Source organism: Camelus ferus, chromosome 11, assembly GCF_009834535.1.
Source record: "Camelus ferus isolate YT-003-E chromosome 11, BCGSAC_Cfer_1.0, whole genome shotgun sequence".
Taxonomy (NCBI): Eukaryota; Metazoa; Chordata; class Mammalia; order Artiodactyla; family Camelidae; genus Camelus; species Camelus ferus.
The window spans coordinates 70,504,751-70,519,793 of NC_045706.1; the positions used below are offsets into that span (position 1 = coordinate 70,504,751).

Consider the following 15,043-nt stretch of genomic DNA (forward strand, 5'->3'; position numbering starts at 1 on the left):
CTGTCTATTTTGGATCGTAACCCTAACCCTGAAGGTGAAGTGACTGTAATTTGTTCGTTGCTGCACAAAAGCCCTGTGGCGTTTAGGGGGACCACTTGGTGACTACGTGCTCCTGGAAGGGGGTGCTGAAGGTTTCCCCGCCCTTACGCTGATGTTCTGCTGAAACGTTATAACAAAGCGTATGTTTAATTCAGTGGACTTAGAAGAATGATTTAGCAGCTTTAAACAATTTTATATGTCTAATGAAAGCTAATTGTGTACCCCTAAATGATACTAATAATCAGAGAAGTAGTTTTCGGTTATCTTAAAAATGTCCAATAATGTTCCCCTTTTCTGGCATCACTGGGCAGTGATGTCATGACATAGTGAGTTTTCCAGCTAAATGATAGCATACCATTCATACATGGCAGACGTGACCTTATGAGAAATCTTTCACTTTTATACTTTCTGAAATAGTCTGTATCTAGTGAACGTAATTTAGTGACACTTTCAGTGACTCTGGTCATTATGTGCATGTTGCTTCTTGTGCTGGGGTGTGATAATTCAGTTATGTCCCTGGGGGTTAACATACGAGGTCAGGATGTTTTTCCTTCTGCATATAACCCCAGACCACCATGCCTCTTGAATTCTCAGGGCGAATACTCCCTTTCGTTCCTCTTTTTGAGCTGTCTTTCTTGCCCCTGGCGAAGTGCCTGCCTGAATCTTCTCTCTTCCACTGGTTTTAAGTTCCTGCAGAGGAAGAAAGCTGTTAGTGAAACTCGATGGCAATGAGCTGCCATAAGAACAAAATCGACCCTAACTTAAGGCCATTTGTTCCAGATAAAGCGCTTGTGCTTGATTGCATGAACACTGATGCCCATTTTGGGTTTTCTGCCGTCTCCTGGGTGTGCTTCTGCACTCTGGGCTGTCTTCTGCATTGTCATTGTTGGCTGAGCACAACTGATTGCTGGATCAAAAGAGCTCTCAGAACAGGCCTGCAGATGTTTTGTGTCCTGCTTTGGAGACCTTGACTGACGCGCTGAGAGTTGTTCACACGAGAGGGCTTGCAAAATGCCTGGAATCTGAGAAACTGCCATTCGGCACTTACCGCAGAGGGCATAGCCAGAGCGCGTGGAGGACTCTAATCCGTGTTTAACAGTTCCTCTGTTTTCATGGTTCAAAGTTATCTTTCAGATGAACTTGACATGCCAGGTTTTGTTTTGAAAGGTAAACAATAGATTTCGGGGTGGGGGGAATGGTCAGACCTGAAGAGAAGCAACGTCTGTGATGACCCAGGGCGTGAAACAGTGGCAAAGCGATTGCCATGGTCGTAGTTGATCAGCCTCGTCTCGGTGGCGCAGCCGCCCCTGAGCTGCTGACTTTGAACCTCACTGCGTCCTAGTAGGCGGGGCCAAGGGCCTCCGGCTGCCGAGAGTCACGCTGTGAGTGCGGGGTGGTGAGTCGGAACCAAGAAGTCAAAAACAGTGGCAGTTGTAGGGCTCATCGTTCGGGTTTCGCTCCCCTAATTACATTTTTGGATTTATAGATTCTGTCTCCTCTGGGACGAATTAATGAAGCCGTGAATGACCTCACTAAAGCTATTCAGCTGCAGCCCTCAGCACGGCTGTACAGACACCGGGGGACGCTGTACTTCATATCAGAGGTGAGTTTTCTTCGCCTGGAAACGTTTCCTTCCATGAGGATGAAGGGTTCGCCTTTGCTTCTATGTCAGAAAACCGCTGGTTGATAGATTTGGGCTTGGGGCTGCATGATAAAGCGTTTGTGATGTAAAACAGTTGCAGAAGGATTTCCTTTAGCTGAAATTGAACCCAGCAGAGAAATGTTAAGTAGCAGGAACACATTTTCTTGCTTGAGATGTCAGTGGTAACTAATGCTGGGCTAGGGGGAAAAGGAAGACAGTGAGAAACAGAAGGAAAACTTGGTTCACAGATTATTCCTTAACCTTTCTTGCAAATGTCAGCATAGGGAAGCAGGTATGCTGTGATGATAATAAGGCCGTGCAATAATGCTGTGTGATAATTAATAATGTGATTATTAAACTCAGAGGTACAGGTTTGAATTTCTTTGGTTATCACAACCCGAGAACCGTACCCTGAACTAATGTGGCTTCCCAGACTGGAGCTTCCCAGCCCAGCAAGATTCTCTCCTATTATCTGAGTGGTTATTTATGATTGCCATGTTATTTTTGTGGGTTTACAGTCATTTTAATAACAATTTTCTATTGCAAAAGAAAACAGATTTTTAAAAGCCTCAGCATAACACAGTTTAAGGTTGAGCTGTGTCAGTCATTTTAGAACTATTCGGTATAATAAAACGCTGGGGCCAGAAAATGATGTGTAAAATTTCTCTGACAGATTATGACTTTAATAGTATTTAAAATAATATTCTTCTAAGGTGGTTGAGACAGTATGCTTAAATTAAACCTTTGTGAGTTTCTCCCATCAATTTAGCTATTTACTTTTTTTAAGGGGGAGGTAATGAGGTTTACTTATCCTATCAATTTAAATTATTTCAACAAACAGTGTATGTGTAGTGTAATTATAGTTTACTTATATACAGTGTAACAAACATATAGTATAATCAACAAATCAACTAATGTTTATGGTCATGAAACATTTCCTTTAAAACCAGAAAGGGCAAGGGCGGGAGGGTATGGCACAAGGTCCTGGGTTCAATCCCCAGTCCCTCCTCCAAAAATAAGGAAATAAATAAACCTAATTACCCATCTCCCCAAAAAAGCCAGAAAGGGCACAGAATAAATGGGGACTTTTTTTTTTTCCTTCTACCAGTCAAAAGTAGGACATGTCCAAATATCTAACGAACGCGGCTTTGTTTTTCCATTCCCCTTTTTGTAGGATTATGCAACAGCCCACGCAGACTTTCAGCAGTCCCTAGAGCTCAACAGAAACCAGCCCACAGCTATGCTGTACAAAGGGTTAACTTTCTTCCACAGAGGACTTTTGAAGGTGAACGCGCTGTGTGCTCCATACGACATCTCTGCTTTTCCTCTGCATGTGGGAAGGGTTTAGCGGGGTTGAATCTGGAATGTTTGGAAATGACACCTCAAGTGTCTCACTGGCTTATCTTAGAAATCAGTTTGAGTCAACATTATTTATTAAGCGCCTACTGTTTGATAGGTACTTGTAGGAAGATGCGGTGGGGGGAGGATGCAAGGTTATCAGGGAGAAATAATGCTCTACTTATGACAGATACAGTTTACAAAGGCTTTCTCCACATGTAACTTATCATATGGTGAATGCACTGAAGGTAGTAACATAATCGAAGTGCTTGAAAGCAGAGATCAGGAAGGTTCATTTGATTGCGGGCGTTAGGGAAAGTTCAGAGAGCAGGGACACTGTGTCCTGACCTGGCAGGCGGAGCAGGGCCCGTGGAGAGGAAAGGGATGGCTTGGAAACACGGCCACGGTCAGTCCCGCGAGCTGAGCGCGAGGAGACGGGGCCGGACGGCCGGGCAGGGGTCCTGAAAGGTCTGGAGTACTCTGCTCAGTGTTTTGACCTGAGCCGGTGGGCCCAGAGGAGCTGTGAAATCCAGATTTGGGGGAAATAGCCAAGACCAAATCTGTACTTAGGACGTGGGTGCTGACGCACCAGTGGCCGAGGAGGGTAGGGATGGGAGACGAATGACGAGACGCTGGCCGAGTTCAGGTCAGAGGGGGCCAGGCTGACTCAGGTCCTGTGGAGCCGCCCTGGCACTGTCCCTTGAAGACCGCTGCGGGGAGGAGTCATCGAGGGACAGGAGAGAGAGGCTCAGTCCCCGATGACCCCGGGCATGGGGCAGAGCGCCATCTCCAGCCTGCCCATCCTCCTGCCTGTGACTCTGCGGGGACCCTGTCCCCCAGCCTGTCTCCCGCCCAGAGCGAAGGGGGCGGGAACCCGGCTGAGAGCAGAGCTCTGGCCGCTCACCTTGGCCTCCTCAGCATCTGACGCATAGTAGGCGCTCTGGTCCAGGACCCATCCAAGCTGCCTGATGACAGACAGGCTGGCCCGAGAGCCAGGATCAGTCGGCCCAGTTGGTGGAAACACTGCATTCTGACCAGGAGGTGACGAGTCTTCCCAGGGAGGGTCGCACTTAACCTGAAAGTTGAAAGCTGTCAAGAGTGCCAGGAGCATGTGGCTGAGAGGGGAGCCCTGGCAGAGAGGACATGCATGTTGTTATTGAAGACAGTTCTGAGGGCCCGACACACACACACACGAAGGATGAGGAGAGGGTTTCAAAGGCCACAAGTTGTAAATCCTCCGTGTTCTGGACAAGTGTCTGTCCTAGAGTGGGAGCTCAGTGAGCATCAGGGGAATGAGTGCATCTCAAGGACGGAGCAGTGAGTTGGAGTTGGGAGGCCTTGGCTGGAGCCCTTGCTCTGAATCTTAGTAACTGCCCCTCTGGACACAGGGCTTCTCCTCAGCCCCTCCTCGGGGAAGCATGTATCAAACAGAGAGGGTTTGACTCTCTGCCTCGTGGAGTGGCAGTGGGGATTACAGAAAATAATGTGTGTGAAAAGCCCTCTCTAGATTGCAAACACAAATCAGGTCTTCATTATTGTGGATCATTTGACATGTGAAATTTTAACCTAAGTTTTGTAGACTCTAAAAAAATAACTCCCACCTGCTGGTTTGGTTTTAAACCAGAAGGGATTTTGCAAATCTTGTTACATACACCTCATCTCCCTTTTGCAAGTATGCAGAGGTGGTCCTAACACAGACCTGTCGCATCTCCCCTTGGGATTCAGACCAGCAGTGCAGGCTTTGAGAGCAGTTATTTCAAATGTGCTTTGAGCAGCTGCCAGATGGACCCTTCCAATTTATTTTGTATCTGCTCTCTAGTCCCCTCCCTCTTCGCCTTCAGTTAAAAAATTCAAAATCACTGTACTGTGTTCAGAATCTGTCACTTGAGTATCACATGGAGGAGAAAGATTTGAAATAGAAAACAGTGCCAGTTATCTGTACTAACAGGGTAAAAATGTTAGTTAAAGGAAAAAAATGCAAACGAATGACTTTACTTTTAACCATAAAGCCACGCTTAGCAATGTGGGCAGGGCTCTTTGTGTTATTTCAAAATGAGGACTTTTTTCAGAAAAGAGCCGTGAGAGTAGAAACTAAGTAGAAACTGGACAAGGACTAAAATTCAGTCTGGTTTATTCCAAATCTACACAGTGAGATCCTAGAAATGGTGCTTCCATCCTCTGAATGTCAGAAGCCCCTCCGTGAACCAGTCTTACCAAGCAATTTGGTCTTTCCTCCTTTTTGCCATGCTTAGAAACACAGCATCAACGTGTGTAATAGATGGGAACTTTTCCTTTGCATTTTGTAGATCCACTGTCCGAGGAGGTCAGAGTGTGTACGTATTGTCTCATTCATCCCAACGGCATCCCCAAGAAGTATAGGAGGAGCAGAGGGTGTCCCAGTTACCCAGATTGGAAAACTGAGTCAGTGGTGAAATGCCTTCATGATGTTAACGAACTCAGCTTAGATATCTCTGTTTCTCTTGTTAACTTGTAGAGACAGAGCGTTAAGTGGACCAACGAGTTCGAGCTACCGCTGTATCCTAAAGGTGGTCTCTCCAGGTCAACAGCAATTTAGAAATTAAGGGGTGATGGCTTATTTACTTGATGGTCATTACAGATGTGTTAGGATCACATTACGTGACAAAGTTCACAGCTGTCCGATTCAGTAGATATATCAGACATTTTGGATTTTCCCAGGGAAAAAAAAACAAACAGCAAAAACTTTCCTGTTGAACTCTATCCATGTCATAAGGATATTTCAAAAAGTATGTATTATGAACACAGATTTTTACAAGCCTTTACTTTGAGAGCTACCTGCGACTGTCCTGTTCGGTTACACTGAACAGCCCCAGAGTGATGACGGCCCGCCCGCTAGGAAGGAGGATGGTGAGTTACAGTGGAGACGGTTACATCCGCCACGCAGACGGATTCAGGGCCAGTTCATGTGCTTAGAGATTAATTCATTTGAACGTAGTTTCTTTGTTCCCGTTGGCTTAAAATCTTGATTCTGCTGTGTCCCCTCTTTGGCAGAATGAGGTAGAGAGCTGTGCAGTGATTAGACAGGAACCCCGAAACCAAAGACTCTTAAAAGCTGAAGAGAAATCAGACTTTGAAGAACGTGGCGTCCAAGCATGCTGTAAGTGCAGTGAGCGGCAGGTGTCTCCTGGGCGTCTCTACTAGACGTCCACAAACACTCCAGACTTAACATGCCCCAGCCAGACGCGCTACCTCCCCACTGCCCCGCCCCACAGCGGTCCTTCCTCCTGTCCTCCCCCTCCCCACTCCAGTGGTCCTCCCTCCTGTCTTCTCCCCGCCATGCCCCACAGCAGTCCTCCCTCCCGTCCTTCCTCGTGTTGGTTGGCCCCCACCTCCCACCTAGGCTCTCAGCTGAAAATCTTCCTACCCTCGCTTTTCCCCCAGACCCAGACAGCCACCAAATTCTGTCTCTGTTTGCCTTTGGAAGTCCCTCCTGCATCTGACCCTTCTTTTCTCTCCTCGGAGATACTGTCTTAGTTGGAACCTTCATTATCTCGTCCCTGGACCACAGCAGCTGCCTTCTAACTGGGCTCCATCCTCTCCCCACTCCAGTGTGTCTTCTCTGTTTTTGCCAGCAGTTGTCATCTTGAAAGAGTAAATTTGAGGAGGCTCGCCCTCCTTGAAGCCCCATCCCCACTGCTGCAGGGTAGCACCCAGACCACAGAGCAGGGCAGAGGCCCTTCCCTCTGGCCCCCATCTCTGCCCCCTCCCCGACTCCCACCCGTGTCCCCTGCGCTCCTGCCCCTCCCCCCCAGCTTTCCCACCGTCTGTGAGCTCTCTGTGCCGCCCTGCGGTACCCCTTCCCCTGTCCCAGATGCCCTCTCTCTTTCCCCGACCTCTCGCTCTCTGAGACCCAGCTCACTTGTCACCTCCTCATTGAAGCCTCTCCCGGCATCCCAGGGCCAGTTAGCTGTTTCTTGCTCTTTATTCCTGGAGACTTTAACTCATACCTCTGTTGTAGCTCTTAGTTTGTATTCTAATAAGCTGGTCACATAACTGGCTGTCTAGTGACACTGTGAGTTCTCAGAGGACAGAGATAATGATCTCATCTTTGTGTCCCCTTCCTTCCCATTGCCCCTGGCACATGGTAGGCTCTCAATACATGTTTGTTGAATGAAAAATATAGTTGGAAAAATCCAAAAGGATCAAGCCTCTGTCGCTGCAGGGAGCCTAATTAAGGGTGGTCTTTAACATTTCTGCAGTGTTAAAGTGTATCCGTTCTCATCTCTCTCCCCAAACTGTAACCATTCAGTGGGATTCCTTAATGAGGAGGTTCTGTCCCCAGTATTGCCTTTGAATAGTTTCAAAGCTGGCCCCTCTTGTCCTGATGCCCACCCACTGCCCCCCAACCCCAAGAAAATCAAGAAGCAGGGAATGAATGACTTTCTGAAAAGAAGCAAGATTGTTCTCCTTTTGCAAAAGAATTCTGTGTGCCTACCAGGTCATTAAATATTTATTGAGTGCCTACCATGTTGCAAGGCATATGATATCCGTAGTGGTTTTCTGCTCTGAATGATCTAATCAAGTGTGAAATGATCTACCCCAGCAGTTTTCATGTGAAGTGTTTCTCATTAAAGCTCTTAGAGATCATGATACTTTGTAGCTGTTAAGTAGAGATAACATCTTCTCCTTGGGAAATGTGTGAAATGTCTTCCTGGTGTTTTTGTTACAGTAAATAAAGTCATAATGAAAAGTACATTCAATACCAGTTTAAGCCTAGGATGTTTATTCCAAAACGAGTGGTACATTTTATCATCAGTTTTCACAGAGACAGTCCCCCTGCAGCCAAGTGCACTGTGGTCCCGGAGGTTCCCCTGAAGTATGTTGCCTGGCCCGTAGCTCACACCTGGGGCTCTGCCCTCTACCCCCAGCTCAGGTTTCTCTTTTATTTTGTGTTACTGTTTCTGTTTCCGCGTAGATCATGGGAATCCTTCAGATAGCTATCCTAAGAGCCTTTTTGTTTGTTTTATAAACAGTTTCACCTTGGGCTTGTTTTTCTGTCTCTCTTGTTGGTTCAATTTTAAATACTACTGGTTGTGATAATTTTGGATTATTTCACACAGCTGTTAGGCTTACTTGTGTTCCCGAGGGCTTTTATGACTTAACGAAATGGTATTAATATGAAGGTGATATTAATATTCAGAGTCCTAATGGAAAAGATAGTGAGAAGCTATTTTCACACACTTAAGGCTCTGTTGTTGTTCATAGTAATGCATTTGTTTACTCTCAGAATTAAATTCTCCTGACTCAGTTTATTATACTTTCTAGCTCTATCTCTTTTAAGTCCCCCTATTAAAAAAAAAAAATCACTCAGAGACCATGTATAAGATATATTTAAGTCCTTTAGTGATTTAAGTGAAACTCAATTTTAACAGCAAAGCAAATGAATTATTTTTCTATCTACTTTTTACAGGAAGCTATTGAATCCTTCAAAGAAGCTTTGAAGCAGAAAGTTGATTTTATTGATGCATATAAAAGTCTGGGGCAGGCCTATAGGTAAGTAAAGTAATAATTGTTGGGGTAGGAAGGAGGGTGTGGAGTGGGGAGACAAGTAGTGATTTTTTTTAAAACACACATTTTTAAAAATTGAAGTATAGTCAGTTACACTGTCAATTTCTGGTGTAAGGGGACAGGGTGTATAGCTCAGTGGTAGAGTTTATGCTTAACAGGCACCAGGTCCTGGGTTCAATCCCCAGTACCTCCTCTAAAAATAAATAAACAGATAAACCTAATTATCTCCCCCCCCCCCAAAAAAAAGTTACAAAAAGATTTTTAAATGCATTTCTGAACCAAAAGAGATGGTCATTCTCAATCACGTAGGCATTTCCAGACTTGTTAAGATCTTCCCTGGAGTACAGAAAGAGCCTGGGTAGGAGGTAGCGTGATGTGTATTATGACGTCTTATCTTCAAACAACTAGGGCTCGTAGATGTTGGTCTACGTTAGTCCGTCAAGGGTTGTTGCTCTGAGTAGTTGCATTATAAGCTGCTGAGTTCTAGATGCTGCTGCTGTTTTAGGCAGTAACTAAGGTTGATGCCCACATCACTGTGCTCTGTTTGGAGATTCCTAGAGCAGCGGGATGGAAGACGTTACAGTGATGGTGCATCTCTGTAGGGGGTGAGCAGCTGTGCCGAGACCCTGGCCTCCCAGCTACATGCACTGCCCTGGCCAGCAAAGCTATTCTGACTTTTGGCTTAAATTTTTTACTTTTTTAACATTCTGACTTATATAAAGGTGCTATAAAAGTTAGAAAGGAAAGACAGGAACAGAAATCCCCTTTAAAACTCTGTTAGGTGCCTGATTTGGGGACACTTAAATTCAAGAGCTCATTTATGCCAAGTTGGAGAAGCTCTCCTTGTCTTGTGTTGTTCGTTTTATGAGGGGGAGGTTATTAGGTTTCTTCACTGATTTCCTCTGGGAGGAGGTACTGGGAATTGAACCCCTGACCTCTTGTGTGCTGAGCATGCGCTCTACCACTTGAGCTACACCCTGCCCCCCAGAGAAGCTGTCCTGTACTAACTTGGAGAAAGTGCGCTTGGGTTCGTTTTGGGTTGAAGGGTTGCTATTGATCCTTCCTGTCCTGCAGAATTGTTGGGAATATAAATTGAAAACAGATTTGAAAGCACCTAGCAAATAGTAAAGTGCTGTATAAATGTTACTGTTAAATATATTTTTTAAATATTCATTATTCATAGAAAATTGCCATATGGGATATTTTGAAGGTTCTTGTATCATTTATAAGAATTTTAATATATGAAAAAAGGCTGGTCAGTAATAACCATTTCCACTCTGAAAGAATCACAGTTCTAAAACGTTATTTCTTTTTTTCGGAATTGTAAATTAGATAATAATTTACCAGATTTTAAGTAACTTCAGTGGCAGAAAAAAAAATTAAACCTATAAATTTGATTCACAATGATATACCTCTGTGTGATTCTAACCTACATAGTATTTTTTGCAAAGGAGAAACATACGTGTCTATCTAAATATCTAAAACTCACACAAAGTTTTTTTAGGGATTGGAGCTCATCATGAACTGGGGAAAGGAATTTGAGTAAGCATTTGTCTTTGGCAATCAATCAATTAATTTTGATTGATTAATGCTTAGCCTATAACCTGCTAAGATTTAGAAGAATTGAGTAGAATATGATGAGTCGAAGGCTGGGTAGCTATAAAGTGGGAAATTCAAAAAGCAAACACCCACCTCAAAGGATCTTATTTGCAGATGGGACCGTAACTCTGAGGCTAACTTACTCTGTGTGTTTACTGAAATGTCTCTACTCTGCTCATCGCTGTTGTTACATACCTAGAGAACTGGGCAACTTTGAAGCAGCCACCGAGAGCTTTCAAAAGGCTCTGCTGCTCAACCAGAATCACGTGCAGACCCTCCAGCTCCGGGGAATGATGCTTTATCACCATGGCAGCTTGCAGGAGGCCCTGAAGAACTTCAAGGTGAGCATCCGGAAGTGAGCAGCACTCACCTGGGATGGTGTGTCATTCTTCAACAAGGCTCAGTGAAATGCGTGTGTGTGTGTGTGTGCGCGTGTGGCGAGGGGCTGGGGGTGGTGCGGGCAGGAACAGGGCTTATACTTCCACAAAAGGAAAGAGGGAAAACCACTGCCTTGCCCAATAGGCTAATTTACAGGGGATGTATTTGGTCTGATCTAACCCAGAGGGAAAGCATTCGTTGAGTCCAGATTAAAGAGTAAAGCACTTTGAAGTTTCCTTAAGCAGTACTGATACGGCATTTTCTCCTCCAACGCCTCAGCGCTGTCTGCAGCTGGAGCCGTACAATGAGGTGTGCCAGTACATGAAAGGACTCAGCCACGTGGCCATGGGGCAGTTTTACGAAGGGATAAAAGCACAGACGAAAGTTATGCTCAACGATCCTCTCCCAGGCCAGAAGGCCAGCCCCGAGTACCTGAAAGTGAAGTATCTCCGAGGTAAGGCAGACACTTGCAGAAAGGCGGGGTTTGAATGCGCGAAGCTGCAGCGGTCACGCTGCTTGTCTCTCTGGTGTCTTGTCTCCTATAGGAGGCAGCTGAGTGTCCGCGAAGCTGGGTACCTTGTCCAGGGCCGCCCCTTGGTTAGCGCTGGGATCTGGACTAGAGAGAGCCCGTGTCTGCTGAAGACCAGTCCAGTGCTTTTTTCTTTGCCTGCCTTCCTTCCTTCCTTCCTTCCTTTCTTTCTCTCTTTCTCTCTCTCTCTCCTCCTTTCTCCCTTTCTCCCTCCCTTCCTTCCTTCCTTTTTCTTTCTTTCTATCTTTTTTTCTCTTGCCTCTTCCTCACAATTTTTTTCTTTCTGAAGTTAAAATTTTTTACTTAAGTGAAAAAAACATATTTTGAACTAAATGTGACAATCATCTAAGGATTGAATGTCTTGTCATGTAGCATCCAGAGATACAGGAAAGTAACTTTTAATGAGGTTTTTACTGTTAAATATAAAGTTGTTATCTTTGATCTGTCATTCCTTCATATCACAATCCCCACCTATTTTGGAGAATTTAAATTGGGATGAAGAAGAAAGCATACCCTTGAGTTATCCTTTTATCAGTCTGTCTTACTTACCTTTTCTCTGCCATACAGAAAGATATTTTTGTTTTTCATCTAAAGCCCAAATCTTTACTTTCATTTCTTCTCTTTCCTTTGTTATCTTTAGCCCGCTATATCAGTACTGTCCCAAGTGAAAAAAATCGCAAGCCAAGTATAATTTTAAATTTCTTGTCACCACATTAAAGAAGTAAAAACAAATGGGTGGAATTCATTTTAACAACATATTTAATTTTATTTAACTCAATATCTCCATAATATTAGTTCAACATATAGTTAATATGAAAACACTACTTATTGGCTGTTTTACATTCTTTGCACTAGTCTTTGAATATGGTGTGTTTTACACTTAAATTTCATCTCGATTTGGATGCAAAATTTTCATTGGAAATACTTGATCTGAATTTGGACTTCATAAACTTTGAAGTTGAAAAAGTAGGTAGATATATGCAAGCTGCTCCCAAACAGAATGCAGTTTTCTAGTAACTGAGGAAAACATCAGCTTTAAGTTGAAATGAATTCCAGGCAAGTAAAACGTAACGTTCAGTTTCTCAGCCACACTAGCCACGGCTTAAGTTCTCAGTAGGCAGCTGGCCAGGGGCGGCCCTCTGCAATTCCCTCTGTTTCCCTGGTTTGGGAGAACTTGGACTTGTGAACTGTAGCCTGAAGATGGGGGCACCCAGGTCCCGGTTTTGTTCTTTCTACACCACCTCCCTAGGGGTGAGCAGCAGTTGGTCAGCCCATTGATGAAGTCACATACATAGTCAGTTGATCAGTCGGTTCACAAGGAACCAGACTCTGTCTGACACTGAACTTGTGTTTCCAGACTCTGGGGTTGAAAAGTGAGACCCTTGGTGTTGCTCGTGGAAAGGTGGTTACAATTTAGCCAAAGAGGACCCAGATTGACCGGCTTGTCTTTGACCCTGGTGACCACCTCCATGATGCCATAATAATAGTGACTTAGTGACACCTGGGGTCTCCATGTAGAATTCTTGTCATTAGCCAGCAGTTTGTCCTGAAGTGTTTGGACTGTGTACCCATGGGCTGTGAAAGCTACAGTCCACTGTAGACGCCGTCTCTTTAGCGCGTTGGGGTGGGTCAGACGTCCTTTCCCGTCTGCAGAGTATTCTCGCTACCTTCACGCACACCTGGACACGCCCCTTACGGAGTACAACATCGACGTGGACCTGCCTGGAAGCTTTAAAGACCACTGGGCGAAGAACCTGCCCTTCCTCATAGACGACTACGAGGAGCAGCCCGGGCTGCAGCCCCACATCAGGTGAGTGCTCTCGGAGGAGATGTTGTTGTCCTTTTCCCAGACCGTAGGTTCGTCGTAGTACCTCGAGATCGATAAATGGCTCTCTAGCCGTGTTTCTGATGAATTTGTTTTCCGATTTGATTTGCCTGCACATATTTCTTTTAGTTTACCCAGTACCTCAAAACTTGCCATTGGATGTCATCTTTCTCTCTAGCCCGACATTCCCGGCTCATGTGGGGCACCTTTGCACTGCAGATGTGCCGATGCTTCTTGGTAGCCTTTGACGGGCATCATTCTTTTACCCTGTTACTTTGAAATGAATTTCTTAACATATTAAACGTTTGAAATTACAGTGCTGCCCCTCTCCTACTGCAGCAGGGCAAAACGGCTATGCTAAGAGGCTATCCCGTTCCAGGACAGTTAGATTTAGAATAGAAATTAATTCCTAGGAGCCTTGCAGTGCCTAAGAATTAGGAAAAATCTGTACTGGTCTGCCCCCTCACTCCCTAAAAATAAAGAAAAGGGGAGGTGTTCAAACTAGAGTGATGGATGGTGAGCACATTTTAAAGGAAGACGGTGTCCTAGGGGAGGGCACGTCACAGCTACTGCTGTGGAATGCCTTGAGGTGTGGGCAGGATGGGTTCGCTGGCCTTCAAAAGGCTAAAGCGAGCCATGCTGGAGGCACCCCCAGGATCTCAACAGAAGCAAATGCAGATCCTTCCTGGGAAGAAATTTAGTGCCAGTTTGCATCCCAAGTGTTCTCACAGATTAAGATCATTAATGTGAGCACCAGAACCAAGACCACCAGAACAGAGACAGCAAACAGGAGATGCTGACCCTCCAGGGCTTGTGGTGCTGGCCCTGTTGAACACGACGCTCAGACAACTGCAGGGGAAATGTTTGGAGACATCATAAGCATGAGTAATAAGAACCATGAGATTATTTTTTAAAAAAATGACCAGACAGATTAAAAAAAGAATTGGAAGCTTGCAAAACTGAAATATAGTCTTTGAAATGAAGAACCCAGTCTACAGGCTAAAAAGCAGACAAGGTGTAGCTGAGAGAAAACTGCAAAATTGGAAAATAGAGCATTAGAAATTATCCAGAGTGTAGCACAGAGTCACAGAGTTAGAAACCATGAAAGGGAGACGATGCAAAGAGCTAGCACGTGTCAAACTGAAACCCCAGAAGGAGAGAATGGAGGAGGGGCAATGTTTGAAGAAATAAAGGCTTAGAATTTTCCAGAACTCAAAAAACACATAAATCCAGAGATTTTTCTCAAAAGTGGGGTAAAGGAAAAAAAAAAAAAATCCATCCAGACACATCATAAGTAACTGTGGAGAACACCTCAGGTCAAGAGAAAAATCTTAAAAATAGAAAAGTCATGCCTCCTACTGAGGGTCAATTATTAGACTAACTGTGAACCTTTCAACATCAACAGTTTCTACAAATTAAAAAGTAAAAGTCAAATAGCCGATTATAAAAGGGGATAAAAGACATGAACAGGTAGTTTCAGCCCGCAGAAAGCAAGAATGGCAAATAAATGTATGAAAAGATACTTCAGTTCATAAATATCTAAGGTCACATGAGATGTTTCACCCACGAGGGAAGCAAACATGACAGAGTCTGATTAGCAGTAATATTGACCAGAAGAGGGGTCAAGGGGGAATTTTATATGTGTTTCCTGTGAGAGTACGTATTGCTCTGGCCAGCAGTTTGTCATTATTTTATAAAGTTGAACGTTTGCGTATCCCACAGTCTTGCAGTTCTGCTCCCATATTCAAGAGGGGACCTTGTGCTTGACACGTATCTGCTGGGGGACCTGTTGACAGCAGCAGCGTTTGTTCACAACCCAAAACCGGAAATCATCCCAAATGTCCATGAATAGAAGCATGGATAGATGCGATGCTGCCCCACAGCGAGTGCCACACGGCAGGATCACAAATGACCCAAGAACTGCGTGGATCAGTCTTGAGATAGAGTGTTGAGTAAAAACAGCAAGTCAGGAGCCTTCAGCGTCGCGATCGTTTCCCCCACGGAGCTCATCAGCAAAACTGTAGAATAAGTGGTTGAGGGATATACGTACGTAACCTGGTTTTGAAAAGAAGCAGGTGGGGGAAATCAAGATGTGTTACCTCCTGCTGGGAGGATAGGGAAGCCGTGTGCAAGTAGGCAGAGCTAC

The 15,043-nt window shown here is 44.8% G+C and overlaps 1 protein-coding gene across 4 annotated transcripts in view; it reads left to right on the forward strand.

Moving 5' to 3' along the window:
• TTC13 (tetratricopeptide repeat domain 13) overlaps nt 1-15,043 on the forward strand; it is a 51,938-nt gene that overhangs the window by 16,997 nt on the left and 19,898 nt on the right. For 2 of the 4 annotated variants that reach the window (XM_032491835.1, XM_032491834.1), the window contains exons 2-7: nt 1,526-1,642; nt 2,856-2,966; nt 8,469-8,551; nt 10,365-10,506; nt 10,823-10,997; nt 12,726-12,882. In XM_032491835.1, coding sequence (XP_032347726.1) covers nt 2,922-2,966; nt 8,469-8,551; nt 10,365-10,506; nt 10,823-10,997; nt 12,726-12,882 — 602 coding nt within the window. In that variant the 5' untranslated portion in view covers nt 1,526-1,642; nt 2,856-2,921. The other 2 variants (XM_032491837.1, XM_032491836.1) reach the window with 2 other exon arrangements.